General features: G+C 40.2%; 1 protein-coding gene across 17 annotated transcripts in view; it reads right to left on the bottom strand.

Moving 5' to 3' along the window:
* The window catches only part of LOC137370159 (CYFIP-related Rac1 interactor B), a 235,911-nt gene that overhangs the window by 28,570 nt on the left and 182,660 nt on the right, over positions 1-24,681 (bottom strand). For 12 of the 17 annotated variants that reach the window (XM_068032411.1, XM_068032415.1, XM_068032417.1 and 9 more), the window contains 3 exons: positions 22,159-22,241; positions 8,490-8,611; positions 2,883-2,988 (listed from right to left, as the gene is read on the bottom strand). In XM_068032411.1, the coding sequence (XP_067888512.1) occupies positions 2,883-2,988; positions 8,490-8,611; positions 22,159-22,231 (301 nt within the window). In that variant the 5' untranslated portion in view covers positions 22,232-22,241. Of the gene's footprint in view, positions 1-2,882; positions 2,989-8,489; positions 8,612-22,158; positions 22,242-22,801; positions 22,885-24,681 lie in introns of all 17 variants that reach the window. The other 5 variants (XM_068032426.1, XM_068032423.1, XM_068032424.1 and 2 more) reach the window with 2 other exon arrangements.

Genomic DNA, 24,681 nt, shown 5'->3' with positions numbered 1-24,681 from the left:
TTCAGCCAAGTCATTGATATAAATTGTAAATAGTTGAGGCCCCTGTGGCACTCCACTAGTTACAGCATGCCAACCCAAAAAAGACTCATTTATCCGACTCTCTGCTTCCTGTTGGCTAACCATACTATTATGTTACCCACTATACACCATGTGCTCACAAAGTCACCAAAGAATAACTAAATTAATGGTGATAATCTGTCAGGCAGGGTAGTAGAGATGAAAACATGGAAACCCACCCTCTCTCAAACAAGATCCCCATCATTCCCCCATTTAGATTGCTTATTGAACTTCCTTTCTTCCTGTTCCCCACCGCACCCCACCCCCCCTTATAAGATTGCCTCCAGCTTTTGCTCCCCTTTCCTGTCACCTGCCCCTCTTCTCATTCTGCTCCTCTCTCCATCTGACTCCCGGCCCCTCCCCAACTTGGTCTACTTATTCCCCACTCTCTAACCCTTCTTGATTTGAATTCTGTAATTGGTCTCAACTTCACGTGCAAAACCGTGAATATATTAACTTGTATTAAAAAGAATACATGTAGCATACTTGGTCACACTTCGCTATAACACCATCTCACACACTTGTCCAAATTTATTTTAATTCAGGGATATGTCTTTTACTTACCTCTGACTGGCTGATTCAAACATAGAATTGACTCAGTTTTAGTCCTCCCAAGTCTGTCTCCTGACACCACAAGCTCCAGTAGCCTTAAAAAATGTTTTGGAACTTCTCTTCTATTTTTATTACTCAAAGAAAATCATTTGATGCTGCCCACTTGCTGATTGCAGCCACCCTTTGCTCACTGGTGGCCGTGCCTTCGGCATTACCTTCCTAATCTTCTTCAACTCTCTTTCCTCCTTGAAGATGCTCCTTAAAACCTACCTCTTTGGCCAAGCTTTTGGCCATCAGCACTAATATCGCCTTATGAAGCTCAGTGTCTAATTACAATGCTCCTGTGAAACACCTTGGAATGTCTTAATACTTTAAAGGTGCTACATAAACATAAGCAGTTGTTGCTGTTGCAACACTTATCCTTAGATTAGATCTACATAACATAATTGGCATTTTATAACTTGATAACAGGAAAGCTTCTTTCAGTCTGTTTTTAGTGGGTGATTTTAAGCTACATTTTACTTTATTTTAAAAGTATGATCATCGTACAGATTCTTTTCAGCACCATAACAAAATGCATTCTTTAAAGTTAATTTAGGTAACAATGCAGGAAGGATCAGAGCAATGAAAGTCTATTAGTGGAGATATTGTGAAGTTTCATTATGTGAATATGGGCCAGTGTGTGACAACATTGCAGTGGCTGGACTGTAAGCAAAAACTAAATAAATGTAATTTCACTGGTGACTTCACATCGCAGAGATGCGTGGTTTTGAATAGTAAAGAATCCCTGATAAACTAATTATTTTGTAGCAATGCAAAAATCACATACTTGTCCTACATTGCTATTCATTACTCAGTCTTTTAGCCTTAAAGCTAATGCTGGATGCTAAACTTGAAACTGGAGAGTTCTGTGATAGCATTGACTTTTGGCAATAATCAGTTAACAGGTTCTGTATTTAATTGTGGCATGATGCAATACCTTAGGATAACACTGAAAACCTGTAAATTTAAACAGATCTATAACAAGGCATAAAGTCATCCATTCATTTCAAGCTGCTTTTACATTGGTGGTTCTTTAATTCAGACTGTAGGAGACCACTGAAATATGCCAACTCCCGTATTTAGACGGCCAAATCTGAATCCTTTACAATGGTGAGAGAACCATAGGTCTATGATTAGCCACCTGGATAAGGGAACTCGATTTGGCAGTGTAAACTGAAGGTGCTGGCCTCCCAGAATCAGATCTAAATGTGCATAAGCTTAAAAGCAGAGTGAGGTTAAAAAGTTCTCAGCCAACGAAGAGCACTTTCTCAAGTCACAAAATTATCAGCAGTTCAGATAATTAAATTACAAAGTATTCCTGCATTAAAGTATTGCAGTACGATTAGCATTGCAAATTCACACTAACATAAAAGGAGGGCAAGATCAATATTACTAAAGCATACTGACATGGGATTCAAAAAGCAATGGATAGACACAACCAATTCAGTTATTCAGAACTTAAACTGGAATTGCTCGATTAAAGGTTTGGTTTATTCAGATCACTTCAGTGAGGGCCTAAACCATTTCTTTTAGTGAATGATCATTTACTGAAAACTGTTTAATGCGCTCATTTAAAGTATTACCACACCAAACAGACCATCTTTTCATGTGAAAATCCTTAACTACTATCATTTCATTTAGCTGCATCGAATGACAAATGATAAACATGTAACTAATGGTATATTATAATGCACAAATTGTAAATGATTTCAAAAATTAGATTCCTTAAATATTTCAGTTGTAAATAAAACTTCAGGGTCTTACACCTGACAAAAATGAAGTTTTACCAATTATGCACCAAGCTGTTTATATTTTAGATCTATTATTTCTCAACATACCAGTACACCTGTAAAATGAGTGTTTCAAACTGCAACATTTTTAAAAAGAAATAAATCTGATAACATACAGTAAACTTGTTTTAATGTCAAAAAGTATTATCAAAGGGCGCAATGCAAACTCTTCCAATTTTGGCTGCTGCCACGTTACCTATGTCAGAAAAAGGTGGTAACCCATGCAATGTCTTAAAACTTAGACCTTTTTTCTACTTACAAACCATTTTCCTTACGAATCAACATTATTCATTTACAGCAGTATCTTTTAATTCATAATACTGATTTCTAACTATTATCCTTAATGAATTGTGACAAGTCCCATTCGACAAGGAAATAAATAGATTAAAATAAAACAAGTCACAGCATATCCCATTTATGAACCAAAGAAAAAGTACGCACCTAATCTCTGGGAGAACTCATAGAACTTCTTTAGTTTTCCTACTAGCGGACACACTGCACTCCATGCTTTTTCTTGCAAATTTTCATCATTTGGATGTTGTATTGCCTTTAAAATAAAGAGTTATTAATTTTAGACTCAAGAAACATCACAAAACAGAACAAACGTACATCAATGAAGTGGATATATGAGTTGAAATGAGATCCTGCCTACCTTAAAAGAATTTATTCCTGGTTCTCTACACTTCAGGATGTACCTTGCATCAATGGAATTTTATGAATGCATTGCACTCTAACAGAGCTTCCATACAGAAAATTCCATCTCCTAGTTCTTGTGCAAATGGTAGCAAGTCCTTCAATAATGTTAAGAATTTTTAGCTTGTTTGCTAATGGACTTTACTACTGTGGTAAATTTGTATTTACAAATTTTGCAAATGTCATGAAGCTACTCAATCTAATAGACTCATATTGATATTAATTTCCACCTGAATCAATTTGACTCCCAAGCCATAAAACTGATGCATTTTGTATCAGATTCACATTTGGAGGCTGCCTCTGGAATTTATCCAGGAAACTGAATATGCTTGGCAACCAAATCTCTCTATTTATAACAAAGAAGAATGTTTTGGTGACTACTGTGCTGGCATGCTGCACTACAAGGAAAGCTAATGGCTCAAGCATTACAATTGTTAGATCTAACACTGCTGGACCCTTAACTTCTTCCCAGGATAAAAAGTACCCGTATGAAGTTCAGTTCCTGGGAAGGTATCAATTTCCAAATACTGCCATATTCAAGTCATCAAGATGACTTAAATATCTTAAACATCAATCCATGACTTTACCACATACAATTCTTAGTTCTCATTAACTATGCATCAGGTTTAGGATATGTTTAGACCTACTACAGAGTTCTACCATTGAATGACACTTGGTAACCTATTCTGGAAGTCAAAGCTCAAGAAAAAGGCTTCACTCTCCACAGTGCAAAGAATTTTCTACAAATAACCTTAAGGGGCTCACACGGATATGTGGAAAATATTTTTTAAATACTTGGATTGTCAGCACCTCCAAAATTATTCAATTACCCTTCTCAATCTTTTGATCCAAGTAAACAGGAATTTTGCAATGCCTATGTGAACATCAGAATGAACAATTATCTCTTAACCAACACCACCAAAAAGGTTAACTGGTCATTCGTGCATTGCTTTTGCTGAGTTTTTTTTTCATTCTTGGGATGTGAGTGTTGCTGGCAAGGTCAGCATTTGTTGCCCAACCCTAATTGCCCTTGAGAGGGTGGTAGTGAGCCACCTTCTTGAAGCCCCTGCAGTCCATGTGGTATTAGGGAGGGAGTTCCAGGATTTTAATCCAGCGGCAATATAGTTCCAAGGCAGGATGGTGAGAGACTTGGAGAGGAACTTGAAGGTAAAGATGTTCCCATGCATCTGCTGCCCTTGCCCTTCTAGGTGGTAGAGGTCACGGGTTTGGAAGGTGCCGAAGGAACCTTGGTGAATTGCTAGTGCATCTTGTAGATGTTACGCACTGCTTTCACCGTGCGCTGGTGATGAAGTGATTGTTTAAAGTGATGGATAAAGGGGTGCCAATCAAGCAGGCTGTTTTGTCCTGGATGGTGTCGAGCTTACGAACATAGGAACAGGCGTAGGCCATTCGATAAGATCATGGCTGATCTGGTTGTGGATTCAACTCCCCTTTCCTGACTGCCCCCCCTTTAGTTTAGTTTAGAGATACAGCACTGAAACAGGCCCTTCGGCCCACCGAGTCTGTGCCGACCATCAACCACCCATTTATACTAATCCTACACTAATCCCATATTCCTACCACATCCCCACCTGTCCCTATATTTCCCTACCACCTACCTATACTAGGGGCAATTTATAATGGCCAATTTACCTACCAACCTGCAAGTCTTTTGGCTTGTGGGAGGAAACCGGAGCACCCGGAGAAAACCCACGCAGACACAGGGAGAACTTGCAAACTCCACACAGGCAGTACCCAGAATTGAACCCGGGTCGCTGGAGCTGTGAGGCTGCGATGCTAACCACTGCGCCACTGTGACTCCCTTGTTTATCAAAAATCTAGATCTTATGTTGTTGGAACTGCACTCATCTAGGCAAGTGGGGAGTATTCCAGCACACTCCTGACTTGTGCTTTGCAGATGGTGGACAGGGTTTGGGGCGTCAGGAGGTGTTATCCGCCACAAAATTCCCAGCCTCTGACCTGCTCTTGTAGCCACAGTATTTATATAGATGGTCCAGTTCAGTTTTTGGTCAATGGTAATCCTCAGGGTGTTGATGGTGAAGGATTCAGTGATGGCAATGCCGTTGAATGTCAAGGAAAGATGGGGAGATGGTTACATTCTCGCTTGTCTGGCAGTTGTGTGGCGTGAATGTTACTTGCCACTTATCTGAATGTTGCCCAGATCTTGCTGCATATGGCATGGACCACTTCAATACCTGAGGAGTTGCAAATGGTACTGACACTGTGCAAACAGCGAACATCCCCACTTCTGACCTTATGATGGAGGGAAGATCATTGATGAAGCAGCTGAAGATGGTTGGTCCTAGGACACTACCCTGAGGAATTCCTGCAGCAATGTTTTGAGGATAAGATGACTGACCATCAACAAACACAACCATCTTCCTTTGTACAAGGTATGACTCCAACCAATGGAGAGTTTTCTCCCAAATATGATTGACTTCCATTTGCTAGGGCTCCTTGATGCCACATGCAGTTAAATGCTGCCTTGATGTCAAGGGCAGTTATTCTCACCTCACCTCTGGAATTTAGCTCTTTTGTCCATGTTTGGACCAAGGCTGTAATGAGGTCTGGAGCTGAGAGGCCCTGGCGGAATCCAAATTGAGCATTGGGTGTGCAGATTGTGGCTGAGAAAGTGGAGCTTCATAGCACTGTTGACGACACCTTCTATCTGCTGATGATTCAGAGTAGACTGATGGGGCAATAATTGGCCAGATTGGATTTGCCCTGCTTTTTATGAACAGGATGTACTTGGGCAATTTTCTACAACCTGTGTTGTAGCTGCACTGAAACAGCTTGGCTGAGGGCCCAGTAGTTCTGGAGTAAAAGTCTTCAGAACCACAGCCAGGATGTTGTCAAGGTCCATAGCCTTTGCTGTATGCGGCGCCTTCAGCCGTTTCTTGATATCATGTGGAGTGAAGACCAGCATCTATGATGTTGCGGGCCTCAGGAGGAGGTCAAGATCATCACCATCTTCTCAAGAGCAATTAGGGATGGGCAATAAATGCTGTCTTAGCCAGCGATGCCCAGATACCATGAACGAATAAAAAGAAAAGATGGATCATCCATACGGCACTTCTGCTTCAGCCTTGTCTTTTGCATACTCGAATATTGAGGATGGGGATGTTTTTGGAGCCTCCTCGTCAGGTTAGGTGTTTAATTGTCCACCATCATTCATGACTGGATGTGGCAGGATTCCAGAGCTTTGATCTGATCGGTTGGTTATGGGTTGCTTTGCTCTGTCTGTACCTTCTGCTCCTGCTGTTTCACATGTATGTCGTCCTGTGTTGTAGCTTCACCTCACTTAAGTATGCCTGGTGCTGCTTCTGGCATGCTCTCCTACACTCCTTATTGAACCAGAGTTGGTCTCCTGGGCTTGATTGTATTGGTAGAGTGAGGGATATACCTGACTATGAGGATACAATTCTGCTGTGGCTCCTGTTGGATGCCTAGTTTTAGTTTAGTTTAGTTTCGAGATACAGCACTGAAACAGGCCCTTCGGCCCACCGAGTCTGTGCCGACCATCAACCACCCATTTATACTAATCCTACACTATTTCCATATTCCTACCACATCCCCACCTGTCCCTATATTTCCCTACCACCTACCTATACTAGGGGCAATGTATAATGGCCAATTTACCTATCAACCTGCAAGTCTTTGGCATGTGGGAGGAAACCGGAGCACCCGGAGGAAACCCACGCAGACACAGGGAGAACTTGCAAACTCCACACAGGCAGTACCCGGAATTGAACCCGGGTCGCTGGAGCTGTGAGGCTGCGGTGCTAACCACTGCGCCACTGTGGCGCCCCTAAAGCTGCTAGATCAGTTCTGAGTCTCCCCCATTTAGCACGGTAGTAGTGTCACAGGACACGATGGAGGGTGTCCTTAAAAGTGTGAAGACAGGACTCCATAAGGGCTGTGCAGTAGTCACTCTTATCAATAATGTAATACATCTGTGACAGGTAAATTAGTGAGGGGGAGGTCAAGCAGGTTTTTGCCTCTTGTTGGTTCTCACTACTTGTCACAGGCCCAGTCCGGCAGATATGTCCTTCAGACTTGGTCAGTACTGATGCTACCGAGCCACTCTTGGTGATGGATATTGAAATCCCCCACCCAGAGTACATTCTGTGCCTTTACTACCCTCAGTGTCTCTTCCAAGTGGTATTCAACATGGAGGAGCAGTAATTCATCAGCTAAGGGAGAGCAGTAGATGGTAATCAGCAGGAGGTTTCCTTGCCCGTGTTTGATCCGATGCCATGAGACGTCATGGGGTCTGCAGTCAATGTTAAGGACTCCCAGGGCCATTCCCTCCCGACTGTATGACACTGTGCTGCCACCACCTCTGGTGGGTTTCTCCTGCCGGTGGGACAGGACATACCCAGGGATGGTGATGGAGGAGTCTGGGACATTGGCTGTAAGGTATGATTTAGTGAGTATGACTGTCAGGCTTGACTAGTCTGTGGGACAGCTCTCCCAATTTTGGCAAAAGTACTCAGATGTTTGTGAGCAGGACTTTGCAGGGTCAACTGGGCAGGGTGTGACTTTGTCATCCCGGTGCCTAGGTTGAAGCCGGGTGGTCCAGTCGGTTTTATCCTTTATTTGATTTCTCTGTAGTGGTTTGATACAATCGAGTGGCTTGCTAGAATATTTCAGAAGACATTGCTGAGAGTCTGGAGTCACATGTAGGTCAGACCAGTTAAGGGTGGCAGATTTCCTCCTGGGAACATTAGTGTTTTTATGACAATCTGGTAGTTTCATGATCATTATTAATGAGACTAGCATCGTATTCCAGATTTATTAATGAATTGAATTCAAATTCTTCCAGCTGCTGTGTGAGATCTGAACCCTTCTCTGGAGCATTAGTCTGGGCCTCTATATTACTAGCCCAGTAACATTATCACTATGCTACCATACCTTTGCTCATTGGAAATTGCCTGCTGCAGTAACCTACAAACAACAATGTCTAGACTTCAAAGGTTATTCAATTGCTGTAAAGCACCTTGAGATAGCTGGAAGATGTGAAAGCCACTATATAAATACAAGTTCTTTCTAATAGAATGTGTAAGCTTGTGAATAAGATGCATAAGTGTGCCATGGGTTACTTATCCGTGGACTTACTCTCCCTTTTGTGTGTGGAAGCAGGTGACCTCTGGCTTGGCACCTTCCCTAAATAGCCCTGAGAAGGGAACTGTGACTGGCCATTCAAAATTAGAACATAATTTCTTCCACAGATCTTGTTTAATGGATCCTTTATACATCACTATACAACTAATTGGTTTTATTCTGCAATTCATTTACTGATAAAAGAAATTTTAAAACAATCAGAAACAGTACCTCTCTTATTTCATGTCCAGCCCCTCTGTATGATTGTAGATCATCCAGGATTCCCTCTGCATCTTTTAACACTACATTCACCTGATTAAATACTTCTCTTTCAGCTTCTGTAGGCTGTGCGTCTGAATAGTAGTGCATAAGTATTCAGTATAAACAGAATTTAAAATAGTAATTCAATAAACAAAGCTGTTTAAAGAACATTAGACATTAACATGAACACTACATTAATTTAGAAGTCACATAAAAATTTATGAATTCTGTATTTAGGTTCTTGAAGCTTTGGTTTTTCAACTGCAAATTTCAAACACCTGCTTTTTTTTTTTAAAATCACTGCCAAAATCTGCTGTGCAAGTTGTTATACAGATTACAAACATCTAGAAGTGTGATTTAGACATCAGATTTTAGAATTCTAGGTTGAGCTAGCCAACAGATTATCCTACATTGTTGTGGATAAATGATGCTCTCCATCTCATATGTTCAAATCTAAAGAAGAAAAACTACACGAGGGGATAATGGTGCTTGTAATTTTTTGGAACTCATCAGTAGAAAAGAACAGGTTATAAAGACTAGTATTGACAGTATTATTATGCCATTTTGATTTGGAACTATATTTTTGTTCACAACAACAACAACTTGTTATAGCACCTTTCACATAGTAAAACTTCCCAAAGCACTACAAGGAGCGTCAAATAAAATTTGACACTGAGACATGTAAGGAGATATGAAGTCAGATGACCAAAAGCTCGGACAGAGGTAGGTTTGAAGGAGCAGCTTAAAGGAGAAAAGAGAGGTAGAGAGGCAGAAAGGTTCAGGGAGGAAATTCAGAACTTAGGGTCTAGGCAGCTGAAGGCACAGCCACCAATGGTGGAGCAATTAAAATCAGGGATGCTCAAGGGAGCAGAATTGGAGGAGCGCAGATATCCCAGAGGGTTGTTGAACTGCAGGAGGTTACGGACATGGGGGCGGGGGGGGGGGGGGGGGGCAAGGCAATGGAGGGATTTAAAAACAAGGATAAGAATTTTAAAGTTGAAGCACTGCTTAACTAGGGGTCAATGTAGATCAGCGAGCACAGGAGTAATAGGTGAATGGGATGCTGTGAATTAAGACATGGGTAGCAGTTTTGGATGACATCAAATAGGGTGGAACATGTGAGGCCAACCAGCAGAGCTTTGAAATAGTCAAGTCTAGAGGTAACAAAGACATGGATGAGGGGTTTAGCAGCAGATGAGCTGAGGCAGGGCAGAGTCAGGCAATGTTATGGAGGTGGAAATAGGCAGTCTTAGTGATGATGCAGATATGTGGTCAGAAGCTTAGCTCAGGGTGAAATACCACACCAAGGTTGTGAGCAGTCTGGTCCAGCCTCAGTCAGTGCCAGGAGGACAGATGGAGTCGGTGGCTAGGGAATGGAGTTTGTAGCAGGGACTGAAGACAATGGTTTCAGACTTCACAATATTTTGGAGGAAATTTCTGCTCATCCAGCACTGAGTCTCGAACAATGAGCCAGACAATTTCGAGACGGTGGAGGGCCAAAAGAGGTAGTAGTGAGGTACAAATGGGTGTCATCAACATGCATGTGGAAACTGATGGTGTTTTCATATGTCACTGAGTGACAGCATGTAGATAAGAAGTAAGAGGGAACCAAAGATCCTTAGGAAACACCAGAGGTAACTATATGGAAGCGAAAAGAGAAGCCATTTCAGGTGATTCTCCAGCTACTACTGGATAGATAAGAATGGAACCAGGCAAGTTCAGTCCCATGTAGCTAGATGATGGTGCAGAGGATTTGGAGGGGAATGGTGTGGTCAACTGTGTCAAAGGCTGCAGACACGTTGAGAAGGATGAAGAGGGATAGTTTAGCATGATCACCGTCACAAAGAATGTCCATTTGTGAGTGTGATAAGGGTCGTTTCAGTACTGTGGCAAGGGCAAAAACCGAACTGGTGGATTCAAACATGGAGTTCCGGGAAAGATGGGCACAAATTTGGGAGGTGACAGAACACAAGAAATAGGAGCAGAAGTAGACCATACGGCCCATCAAGTCTGCTCCGCCATTCAGTATGATCATGGCTGATCTTAGGCTTCAACACTTTCCTGCCCGCTCCTCAAATCCCTGGATTGCCTGCGAGACCAAAAGTCTATCCCAGCCTTAAATGTATTCAACGATGGAGCACCCACAACACTCTGGGGTAGAGAATTCCAAAGATTCACAACCCTTTGAGTGTAATCATTTTTCCTCATCTCAGTCCTGAATGATTTGCCCCTTATCCTGAGGCTGTGTCCCCACATTCTAGATTCCCCGACCAGTGGAAACAATCTCTCTTATCAAGCCATTTCAGAATCTTGGATGTCTCAATTAGATCATCTCTCATTCTTCTAAACTCCAGAGAATATATGTCCAATTTACTCAGCCTCTCATCACAGGGCAACCCCCTTCTTCTCAGGGACCAATTTAGTAAATCATTGCACCACCTCCAGTAAATGTGGAGACCAAAACTGCACACAGTATTCCAGGTGCAGTCTCACCAAAGCCCTGTACAATTTTAGTAAGACTTCTTTATTCCTGTACTCCAATCTCCTTGCAATAAAGGTCTACATGCCATTTGCCTTCCTAATGCCTGCTGTACCTTCATGTTAACTTTGTGCGTTCCTTGAACGAGTATTCCCAAGTCTATCTGAACATCAACACTTAGCAGGTTCACACCTGTTTAAAAATATTCTGCTTTTCTATTTTTACAACCAAGTGAACAACTTCACACTTCCCTACATTATACTCCATCTGCCATCTTGTTGCCCATTCACAACCTGTTTGCATCTCGTTGCAGCCTTATCTTTCCACCAAGCTTTGTATCATCAGCAGAATTAGATGCATTACTCTCTGTCTCTTTATCCAAGTCATTAATATAGAGTGTAAATAGCTGAGGCCCCAGCACTGATTCTTGTGGCACCCCACTATGTACTGCCTGCCCACTTGAAAATGTCCCATTTCTGCCCACTCTCTGCGTCCTGTTAACCAATCCTCTATCCATGCTAATATATTACCCGCAACTCCACGAGTCCTTAACTTGCCTATTAATCTTTTAAGTGGCACCTTATCCAATGCCTTTTGGAAATCCAGGTATACTACATCGACTGTTTCCCCTTTATCTACCCAAATATTTACATCCTCAAAAAACTCTAAACTCCGTTTAGTAAAATCATGTTGACTTGTTCTAATCATACTATGCTTTTCCAAGTGCATCGTTAAGACTTCTTTAATAATAGTTTCCAGCATCTTCCCAAAAATTGATGCTAGGCTAACTGGCCTGTAGTTCCATTTTCTCTCTACCTCCTTTCTTCAAAAGCGGTGTAACATTTGACAACTTCCAATCTGAAGGGACCATTCCTGAATCTAAGGAATTCTGGAAAATCAAAGCCAGTGCATCCACTATCTCTGCAGCTATCTCTTTTAGAACCCTAGGGTGTAAGCCATCTGGTCCCGGGGATGTGTCAGATTTTAGTCCCTCAAGTTTCTCCAATATTTTTTCTTGGCTGATATCAATTTCCTTAATTTCCTCACTCTTTTTAGCCCCGAGGTTACTGCTTATTTCTGGTATGGAACTTGTGTCTTGTACTGTGAAGACAGACACAAAATATTTGTTCAATGCCATTTCCTCATTCCCCATGATGATTTCTCCTGTCTCTGTTTCTCAGGGACCAACATCTATTTTAGCTACTCTCTTCCTTTTTATGTACTTATAAAAGCTCTTGCAATCTGTTTTTATATTGTTCGCTAGTTTACTCTCATTCTATTTTTTCCCTTAGCAACAACTTTTTGGTGGCCCCTTGCTGGTTTCTAAAACACTCCCAATCCTCAGACTTACTACTATTTTTCGCAACTTTGTAAGCCTCTTCTTTTAGTCTAATACTCTCCTTAACTTCCTGAGTGAGCCACAGATGGGTCTTGATGAGTTTTTGTTTTTGAACGGAATGTACTTTTATTGAACCCTTTGAATTGTTTCTTTAAACGTTTCCCACTGTTCACTTACCATCATACCTTCCAGTCTATTTACCCAATTAACCTTAGCCAGGTCTCCCATCATACCTTCGTTACGGCTTTAAGTTTAAGGTTCTTGTTTGTGATTGAAATGTGTCACTTTCAAACTTAACATGAAATTCAATGGTATTATGATCACCATTTCCCAGTGGATCTTTTACCACGACTTTGCTAATTAAGCCTGATTCATTACACAATACGAGATCTAAGATAGCTTTATCCCTAGTCGGTTCTACAATGTATTGCTCCAAGAAACTGTCACAAAAACACTCGACAATTCCATCTTCTCGACCACTGTTGCCAATTTGATTGTCCCAGTCTATATGCAGATTAAAATCCCCCACAATTAATACATTACCTTATTTACATGGTCCAGTAATTTCCTGTTTAATGTTCTGACCAATAATATAACTACTGTTAGGAGGCCTGTAAACTACTCTCACCAGCGTTTTCTGACTCCTGCTATTCCTAATTTCCACCCAAACTAATTATACGTCATAATCTTCGAGGCCAGATCCCTCTCATTCATATCCTTATGTAAAGCTTTACTATCCGGGTTACCCCGCCTCCTTTGCCATTCTGTCTCTCCGAAATATTGTGTACCCTGGAATATTCATTTCCCAACCTTGAGCTCCTTGTAACCATGTTTTGGTAATGGCAATTAGATCAAGATCATTTACCTCTATTTGTGCTATTAGTTCATCTATCTCTTTACAGATGCTTTGTGCATTCAAAAAAAGGAACTTTAATTTCATTTTTTTTACCTCTATTCCCTGCAATGACCTTATTTGCCGATGTACATTTTTGTTAAACTCTGTCCCTTCCTGTTGGCATTTACCCACATCACTAACCTGCTCCGCTACCATGACCGCTCTCTCTGAATTTCTAAATTTCCCTTTACCCAAATCCTCCATGCATGTTCAAGGACATTGCAGAGGAAAGGGAGGTTGGCTATAGGGTGGTAATTTGCAAGGACTGAGGGGGTCAAGGGTTTTTTTTTGAGAGGGATGATGATGGCAGATTTGAAGGAGAGGAGGGACTTAAGGAGAGGAGGGACTTGAGGAGAGAGAACCATTGCAGTTATCAGCTAACATAAGAGTCAGGAAAGGAAATGAGGTAGTCAGCAGTTTAGTGGAAACAGCATCTCATGGACTCTTAATCATGGAGCATAAATTATAATAAAGAACCGTAAGTTTACTGAGGAAATATAACAATGCTAATTTTACCTTCGGCAGCATGTGTACAACTGTGTTAAATTTTGCCCAAAACATCTCAAACTAAAAAATTTTCTTACACAAAGACACTCAAAAGAGCCCAGCTAGTATAATAGATTAACATAGCATCAGAGGTGTATTTGAAGCCAGTTCAAATTGATAGAGATCCAAATGAAGTACACTTGGTCAGTCACCATCTAGCTCTTCAGCTGGAGTAGGCCCCCAGCACAACGGTGCTCATAATACAGTACAATTAGCAGCCTCATTCACAAAGGCAGTAAGATGTCCAATCAGGGAAATGAAAAAATCTCAATGATGCAGTAGGACCAAGGCACATTTTGGAGAGGACATATGGGTGTGCTCAACCTGACCTGGGAGTGCCTAATACCAGCAATGAAGGAACAAGCAGGAAGTACTATATTCCCGAGCACTGACTTCACCCAAAAAAGTAAAGTTCAAAAATTGTAGTTCAAAATTTCATAGTTTTCACCTATCAGATCCTATGCTTCTTCTGTAAGGAAGACAAAGTGTCAAACAGCTGCTGAGCAAAACGGTAAAATGGCAATTTAAGGACAAGCAGCAAATTAAAATGCAAAATAGCTTCTGTCATACAACTGGTGAATCCAAGCTGGTGGGGGATGATCTCCATTTCAGGAAAATAAAGCAACATTTCAGGAGAAATAGCAATTACTTTAAAAGCAAAGCACTTGCCATTTTTATTGAAGAGTCCTTTCAACAAGGAGATCAAGACTTAAAATGCTACGTTAACCACAATGTCTAGCATTTAATTTGCTTAAAGAAGTGATTTTAAAAATCAAGTTCAATAAAATGGACTATAAATTCAGTCAGTGCATATAATACTAGGTCATTAAAGACATTTCCAAATAATTTAATCATGACTATTCTTGAAAAAAATCTTAGGCATTTTGCAGTGATTTTAAAAAAAAGTTGTTTAAATACAAAGCTGGAAAATACTGAAACCAATGCTGAAAAGACTGTTATATATGCAATTAAAAAACATTTGTTACATGCAGTAATTTTTATGTGACTTTAAAAATTATTACAGAAGGTACTAAATGTTTGATAAATCTGGTACTTAATAGGTTTTAAGAGCTGATTAAGTCTTCCTCTGTCCTTCGGGGGGGGGGGGGGGGGGGGGGGGGTTTAATACATTATAGTATAAAAGACAAATTTTCACAACTTTAAGTCCAAGTTGGAAGAAATGCACTCCACATCTTAAGTTTTTTGTTTCAAAAAATCATGCATTCCTCCCAACATTCAGTCCTATTTTTCATTTCCTGTAGCACCAGATGGTCCAGTAGAAATACAACAGGGTTCACAACACTACAGGTTGCCAAGTGCAAAATTCCATTACTCTGAGCAACATTTTTTTCTTTTTGGGGAGGTAGAAAAGGAAATTCAGACATGCAAAGCATCATTCTATAGTGCAACAGACCAGTTGATTAATGAAGTCCCAAAGTTCTGCCACTAGAATTTCTGCATATTTTCCAATGGAATGGACTGTATTTAGGAATCTGAATAGTTCATAATTTGAGATTTAACGTTTTGTTTCACCCTGTTTCCTACCCTACTGAGCAAACCCATTCAAACTCCATGAGTGATTCTCCAGCATAAGGGGACTGCAAAAGATTGATCCTACTTTGTAGGATCTTCCTAATTATTCACATCTTCCACTAACTCCAATTGGTTCTGAGGAAACGATTTTCATGTGCATAAAAAGATCAACATGACACTGTAGGCAGGCAAAATCCCTACTAGTCTTCTACTTCTGCATCCTAAAAGTCTAGGACCTATACCATTGCAGCAGTTCATTTTCTACCTGACTAGCAAAATCACAATCCTCAAAAGACTACATCCAGTAGGCCTGAGAGGATAGTAAGGTTGAAGCATGCTGTGAGAAGAATGCACAACATTGAAAGAATGAGAATGATTGCACAAAGTAATCTATCTATCTTTATTTAGACATTCAGCCTACACCATAGGAATATCATCACAGTGTCAGCTCATGAGCCGGGAGGTCATTGGAGGAGGAATCACCTCAGCAGTTGGCTGAATCCTCTTCCAAAGGCATCAAGTACAAGAGCAATTGACATTACAGTTAAGTAAAGGTGTGAGAATTATTCCATGAGACAGTCCTACAAATTCTAATCAATCTGAATGTGATTAAAGCTCGAACAAAATGGTTGAAATACCTAATTATCTGCTGCTGGGTCTCTGGTTTGACTTGGAATACCTAGATGCATCAGGATCAGCATTTTTGAACCAGAGCAAATATCTGTCGTAGGCTCCCGCCCGCCACCCCCCACCCCCCCCCCACCCCCCTCAATTTGGCAAGTTGGTTTTGATTATTGATGGACATAGAGTGCAGTTCCTCTTTAGAGCAGTGATTTCAGAATACAAGACAAATGAGGTGTTTTGGTGAGAAGCATTATATGCATCAAATGTACCAATCAACACTCATGAGCAGGCCATTCCATTTTAGAGTTTTTAAAGCCTTTGGAAGAATTTGGCATTGAAGTATTGTCCCAACTGTGGAGACACTTGGTTTGTTTCGATGCAAACAGCATATTTCATGGTTCAGTGCAGCCAGACAAACAAAATGAAAACAGTCCTGCTGGGAGAACACACTTTATTCATAGTTAACATTTCACTTGTGAACCTTGTTTAGGTAATTTATTTATTTATTTATTTATTTTTACAGCTTTTTACATCACCCTTGAGTGCAGGTAACTGGCAACAATCAGCGACCGCAACGATCAGCAACCACACAATCTGTAAAATGTGCTGCTTGTGTCGTATGCTGCTAACAGCGTTAATACAATACTTTTTGTATGTATATTTGCTCTAGAGGGTTGGCAACTGCTATGGATTCCTGAATAATACCTGACAAAAATAAACACAGACTGGCCAGTTTTAGAAACATGGAGAGATCAAACTGATGCAGTGGTATAGGTCATAAAGCTTTATAAGATGGGGAAGCAAAAAAACAAATGTAGTTCTGCCCATCTACGAAGACATGACAATGCTAGCAATGGTTTTCCTAGAATTAATTAAGCTACGCTTCACTTCTACTGTGCGTGTGCGTGGAAGATGTAAAAATAAGGAACAACCATCAGTCTATCTCACTGACCTTTGCAGAGGCCCAGTCCACCTTTGGCAGAATTTTTCTTTCTACACCAACCAACTCCAATTTAATTGCCATAAAACTTCAATATCATTGGAACAAATGCCACTAGAAATCAATCTTGGAACAGGCTTTCTTCTTTATCTCTTACCCATACATTATAGGAATGATGCAAGAGTTTCTGGAGCTCCAGCTTTAATTGTTGACATTCCCACACATTTGGCTCCTTATGTATTTGTGTTAAGTATATTTGGCCTGGATTTTAGCCTGGAGGCAAGTTCCATGCAGGGGCGTGTTGTGAAGTTTCTCAAATGCCTGCAGCTTTTAATTACAGAGCTCCTTGAAATATTTTTCTGTCAAGTTCCCACCCTGTCAGGTGGGAAGCCTGCTTCACAAGGCCAAAGCCTACAAGAGCAGGTGGGTGTATTGGGGGAGTGAGAAGATTGCAGGACAGGGGGTTGGTGGGAATCTGATGGTGGTTGGAGGGTCCTGATTGTGGGGAGGGGGCTTTACTGGGTAGATTGTCGGGCCCGGACTAAACACTACTGCTCCTCCTGGCCCGTAAGTAATGCTGCAAAAGCACTTACCTTATAGGTCAGGCCCTTCTTGCCCCCTTGCAGCTGCTGGGTCTCCCAGCTAACATGGGTTAAAAACAGAATGACTGTTAAAATGAGGCTATCTGCCTTCAGTTTAATATTTAAACGATCAACCCTCTTCCTGCGAGCAGATTGGTCATCCACCCCTTGCCCCGCTTCCATTAAACTGGAAGTGAGAGGGTACCAGGCACGTTGGGTTTGTTTCAGATTTTTTTTTTTGCATTTTAACCTCTTACATGTCCCCAGCCTACCTGTTTTTAGGAGTCAAGATTGAGCCCTTTGATTCTTTTATTTACTACTATGACTTTTATAAACATGCCAATTTTAGCAAGCAAATGTTGAGACAAGACTATACCAATGATGTTATTTCCAGGTTTCCATGCTCCTGCCAAAATACTTTAATTAAAATAACCACTACATCTAAAATTAAAGCTGCTATATGTTTCAGAAACCATTTACCGCTTTCCCCCTTACGAATTGACAAAGTAGCTTCACAGAAAGTGAAATAAAGTTTTTTTTAAAAAGTGTAATTTACGCAAACAAAATTGCTGTAGGACTGATCAAACTAAGCGCCAGTTATTGATGTAAATATTCCAGTGGCTTAACTTTGATTACATTTTATAATGTGCACAAACATAAGCTTCAGACACTGTCTAGTAAATTCACAATCATTCTGAAGAATTCTACTGGACCATTGGTGGTTACGGTCAACTTACAATACCAATTGCATTAAAACAATTAAATTTTTCTTCTTCAAAGAGAACCTACATCAGTGTTGACCAGTCAGTGCTGTAAAAACAAATATTCTTGTGGCTTTCCAATGACTCAACAATCACTTCATCTGTAAATAAGCTCCCAGAATCAAACATCTATCAGTGGTCAATAATGCATACTTGTAACTGGCACATGGATATACTTAAGGCACATCATTGTAATTATGACAAATATTTTGAACAAACACAGAAAATAATATGGATTAACAGTTATAACCCACAGTTAATGAGATATGCAAATACATTCACCTGTAAGTAAAAAAAGTTGCAGACAAAAAAGACGCAAGTAACATGAATGGCGAAACATGGAAAATCAATACAGCTGTTGACCAAGGTTAGTAACAATTGGTTTATATTTAGTTATATGGGGAAAACGTTAGCTTCATTGGAACAGCAGGCTTTATGTTTTTTCAGTACTATGAAAAAATTGTGCCAAAATATTTCGGCTTTGTGAACACTAAAGTACACATGCCTGATCAGAAACACCGCAGAAGACTGTAGAATAGTTGCACACAGAACACAGTGAATAGCAGCAAATATTGACCCATATAATTTATTTTACAAAAAGCAACCATGTATACTGTTTGAATTTGTTGCATAAAATGTAAATATGGATGGTTTCAAGTTACTGCAAGCAAGAACAATCATTGCATAAAGCACCTGAAGTATACATTTAGCATGCAGAAGGACTGTAAGCACTTATGATCACAATAACACAGTAAAGCTTCAAACTGCTATAAGCACAAAGCTATTAAATAATCATAACTGCTCATCTCCCCTGAACAAGGGCAAAAAGGTCAGAGATTTATGGGCATCACTTTGTCTTCCTTATTCACTGGTTGACATGGAGGAATCTTATTTAAACAATGCAAATTTCATTGATTAATGAGCCAGCCCCATCCACTGAAGTGCAACAAATAGCACAGCATTCAAAACAATGACTTTAAAGCATTTGTTCACAAACACTGAAAGCAAACCATACATATGTATATATAATGAAACTTGGTTAGGGATGAGATGAATCTCCAAACTCCAATGGTGTGGCGAGTAGTTTTTCTTAATCTTACAGCAACCACGATTTGCCACTTTTAACATATAGACAGAATCAACTGCTTATGATATGACTAGTATTTTAAATGAGTATTACCCAATGGGAATTTTAAACAAATAATTGCCTTTCAAACCAAACATATAAAAGTGACAATTTTGCCTCCCAGAGCTGTATTTCATCTTTTGCACACATCAAATCAACCTTCTATAGTTACTCGGTCCCTGCAAATCTCAAACTGATGACATCATTGACACCATTTAATCACAGAACTAAATTGTTGGATTAACCAACTAGTAACAGTAAAAAGCTTTATAGGTGCATTTATCTTACAGCACACCTACCTACAGTAGCTGTGGTAGGGGCAGTGGTGTGAAGCAAGTGATAGGAAACTATTGTCTCCAGAGGTAGTGTTTCATCTTCAATGCCAATAGAGCCGGAGAAGCAACTTAAATGCTGTCTCTAGTAGTATTAGCTGCCCATTTTCTGGCCACAGGCATGCAGAGTAGCTTGCCCATAGAGGTCACCAATGCAGTTTTCAAAATATTAGCCTGCATGGAACTTCCCCAGCCATTAAAGGAGGACTGAGGAGTAGAGAAATTACTCAAGAATTGTGTTTCTGAACAACTACACATCGTCTGTTGCAGTCATAGAACCTGTCCTGCAAAGTAAGTGGGATGGATTTCTCAGCACTGGCAAGCAATGCTTCTATCTGAAGTCATCCTGTAATGTAAATGTGACATATGATTTTACTTATTATCAGCAAGGAGGCAATTCAGAGGCACAACAATTACAGAGAAGAGATAAACAGGACTAGGTTTATCACTGCTGTCGCATTTTATATAGTGGGGTTGGAGGGGTGCCCTTAAAACTTATTTAACTAGAGACTGCTACTCAGTGGGAGAACATCAACCGTGCATCTTAATGGGAATTAATTGCGAATAGCATCCTTGACTAAGGGGATGAGGAGGAGAGAATGAAAAGCCACTATTTCTTCAAGCTTTCTACAAACTGCACTAAGTAGCTGGCAAATTTGGTAAGTACTGTCAGTAGCGAAAAATAAGAGAACATGACTTTTTTTTAGTTTTAGGCCGGAAGAAAACAGTAACCACAGAGTAGAAAATACAGCTCAGTGTGATGTCAATTGATATACAATTATTCTCATAACTTTTTAAGCACAGATAAACATAATTTTCCTTCATCCCAGTCCTAAACACAGCAACAAATAAAGATGATACACACAAATGCACAGATAGCATGCAACATGTTGGTTACAGTTCACAAGATTATTGTATAATAATTATTAGAGAATCACAAGTGAAATACAAGCACCATGCAGTTAAAAACTTGGGTGATAGTGACCCATGTTGGCCTCTAGCAAATTGTTCTTTTTCACTATTACAGGCCAACATACTCTAGCAAAACAGCATCTTACTTAAGTCAATGCTTTGAAAGGAATGCCTTAAAAATGAAGTTTGCCTGTAGACATATTGGGACTTGACATCTCACTAAAAGATGTTAGTCTGTTGCTTCAGCCATTAAATGTTATTAGGTAAATAACCTAAGCAGCCTTCTCCACACTATTTTTGTATGTGCATACACATAAACTGCAGGGGCAAGGTTATATACCAGTTGCCAGCTGCAATAAGATTTAGGCTTTAAGGTGTTGTAGCACACCTTATGGCAGCAAAGTAAGGTCAAAAACAAAATTGATCCTGCCAGCAAGTACAATTCTCAGCAACTGAACAAATTGTGTTGGCACTGAATAGTGGCAAAGTCTTTTGCTTAATTTCCTCACTTAGCAAAGTAGCTTTTACAGAGGTAGGCTCATTAACAGATTAGGGATGTGAAAGGAGGGATGGGGTGTAGTCAAAGTGTACTTGAAACAAACTTTATAAAAAGTGTCCCACATGGTGCCTGTACTGAAGTGACACTTTGCGATAGATTTTATTGTGATATTCTAATGTAGCTGCAATGAGCATGCAGATGCAGCCACCAATTTACACTCTATGTTCAGAAACATTTCATATTCAGAAACATCAGCATATAAGCAAAAAAAGGAAGCATGGAGCTCCAAAGCTACTATGTAATTATGGTTTTATTTCAGACCCTTGTACAACATGCTTTGTACATTTCTGCAAGCCAAGCAACTGAAGCAGTAAAGATGGCATCCAAACTAATTCAAATGGAGATGGGCAGATGAGACTGACTGGGTAATATGTTAAAGACCTACTTAAGTCCCAAAAATGTTAGATTCCAAGGCTTTCTGTTGCCCCCCCCCCCCTCCCCCCACCCCTTATCTAATTTCTTACAATGGACACTGAACCATCCAAAATCATATAGAAGAGTGTATAAAAGTTTTGCATGAAGTATCTCTTTCCCAAGCATAAGTCTAGCACTTGGGTATGAATAAAGTACTCAATGATAACTGATAACAATAACAAAATGAGACAAATCATCAATTAAATAGAACAAAGGTAACAGTAATCAGAAATCTGCAAGAATGAAAGACTTCCAGTTCAAACAGGTTGGTGGAAAGTTAACTGATGTACAGAACATCACTTCTGATGTGTAAATACACAGAATGGAACCATTTTATTAAAAAATCGTTTTACCCTTCCATAGTCACCAGTCAGCCACATCTGAGTTCACATCTATTATTCAATGTATTTCAGTTCATCATGCATTTATAAGAATCTACTGCTCGAGTCAGACTGGAAATAAAAAATTTAAAACAGTGCTGACCCTTCTAGCTTCACCATGCAAAGCAATTTAAACAAGCGTCAAACACAAGTGCAATGTAAAAGAGATGCAGTCTACTGCAGGCAGAAAAAGAATATAAAATGAAGAGCATTCTCACTTTCAAAGTCAAGGAAAAAATTTGGCCCCTGCTCAAGATCTGTGCATGTCAAAACTTTAAGAAGGTTCCCCATGTTAAGGTACCTGCCAAGACAAGAAGGAAGAAAAAAAAAGTTTTTCCCCTTAAATGCAGAACAGCCCAAAGTGAGAAGCAATGCAAACAAAAAGCCTTTAAAAGACTACAAGGCATGTGATAGAAATTCACTGTCAGCTCACATGGTTTATACCATTTTAAGCATTTTACCAGCTGTGTCAACTGCTTAAACTAGAAATGCTGTGTGGTTTTCTTGGTTACACTGCAAGCAGCGACATGTGCCAGATGTCACTAACGTTTATCCCCTTCCCCGGAGACACAGAGGAGTTGAAGTAGTTAAAGCTGTTCGCAGGCATAATAGCCACCCCGACAAAAAAGGACCTGAGAATTGGTGAATGGAAATTAAAAAGCATTTTAAATAAAAATAAAAAGTTTTTTAAAAAGACAATTAAATCATGGGATGAGTTTGCAGCCACAATGGAAATGTCATGCAACCATTGTTAAATGATAGTATCCTGCTGTTGCGTGCGTTTCTAATACCTGTACTGGCCTTCACTCTGGTGAGACAGAACACATTTTGCATACACCAGCTGTGAAGGATAAAACTTACTTTCAAAATCCAAGAAAAAATGTGAAGCATTGTGGTCTATGTCCCTGGTTAGCACCTTAATCAGATTACCCATGTCAGCAAACCTAAAAATAAAATGGTAAATCATTTAGTTCCAACAATTGTCAGTAGGGCCCTGGGTTCAGCTCACGCTGGCCTCTTTGGATTTCCACCGATTGTATGTGGTTTGGCAGAGATTTGCTGCTGGTGAGGCACAGTTCCTAGAAACAAAGTCTCAGTATAATCACTGTTCTTCTTAAAATGTTGCTGTTGAGCCACACTGGAGAGATGAAAAACATCTTTCTCTGATGTTCCTTCATACAAACTGTCAATACAGAAGTTGACTTCAGATGATATACAACCGCACAGCACAATTTCACTCACCAGATCAGAATAAAAGGTTTTAGACAGTTTAACATTAAATAGAAAGCAGCTGATGAGGGAATGCAATTTTTATTCATTATAACACAAATTCTCTCCAGCCACTCAAATTCAGGATTGCTTTCTCTTTACATATTTAACCAAACATAAGCAATGAATATGTTGGAAGCATCTTAACCAAACTCAGTTTTTAAACTCAAAAAAATGTGACACTGTATGCAACTGATTTTCCAACATAATGTGGGAGTCAACATGCAGGTTTTTTGACTATTTGCCTCTTGGCAACTGTTCAATGCCAGCCATGCCTTCAGGGCAATAAGAACATAAGAAATAAGAGGAGTAGGCCATTCAGCCCCTCAAGCCTGCCCCGCCATTCAATATGATCACGGCTGATCGGTCCCAGGTCTCAACTCCTCCTTCGGGCCTGCTCCACATAACCCTCGACTCCCCGAGATTTCAAAAATCTATCTACCTCCTCCTTAAATACATTTAGTGACTTAGTCTCCACAACTCTGCGGTAGAGAATTCCAGAGATTCACCACCCTCAGAGAAGAAATTCCTTCGCATCTCAGTTTTAAATGCGTGCCCCCTTATTCTGTAACTATGTTCCCTGGTTCAAGATTCCCCCACCAGTGGAAACATATTCTCAACATCTACCCTGTCAAGCCCCCTTAAAATCTTATATGTTTCAATTAGATCACCTCTCATTCTTATAAACTCCAATGAATAAAGGCCTAACCGGTTTAGCCGTTCTTGATAAGACAACCCCTTCATCCCCGGAATCAGCCTAGTGAACCTTTTCTGAACTAACTCCAATGCTAGTATATCCTTCCTTAAATACGGGGACCAAAACTGTACACAGTACTCCAGGTGTGGCCTCACCAACACCGTGTACAGTTGTAACAAGACTTCCCTATTTTTAAACACCAACCCACTAGCAATAAAGACCAAAATTCCATTTGTCTTCCTAATACTTGCTGCACCAAGCTAACTTTTTGTGTTTCATGTACAAGAACACCCAGATCCCTCTGTACTGCAGTATTTTGTAGTCTTTCTCCATCTAAATAATAATCTGACTTTTTATTCTTCCTACCAAAGTGGATGACCTCACACTTTCCCACACTGAATTCCATCTGACAAGTTTTTGCCCACTCACTTAACCTATCTATATCCCTTTGCAGATTCTTTGTGTCCTCATCACAACATGCCTTCCCCCTTATTTTTGTATCATCAGCAAATTCGGATACACTACACTCTGTCCCTTCCTCTAAGTCATTAATGTAAATAGTAAATAGTTGAGGCCCTAGGACCGATCCTTGTGGCACCCCACTAGTTACGGCTTTCCAACCTGAAAAAGACCCATTGATCCCGACTCTCTGATTTCTGTGTGTTAGCCAATCCTCAATCCATGCCAACACATTACCCCCAATACCCTGAGCTCTTATTTTTGCAATAACCTTTTATGTGGCACCTTATCGAACGCCTTCTGAAAATCCAAATAC

This window comes from Heterodontus francisci, chromosome 5 (genome assembly GCF_036365525.1).
Source record: "Heterodontus francisci isolate sHetFra1 chromosome 5, sHetFra1.hap1, whole genome shotgun sequence".
Classification (NCBI taxonomy): Eukaryota; Metazoa; Chordata; class Chondrichthyes; order Heterodontiformes; family Heterodontidae; genus Heterodontus; species Heterodontus francisci.
Note: the sequence above shows the minus strand (reverse complement) of the source record. Positions and strands in the feature narration are given on the sequence as shown.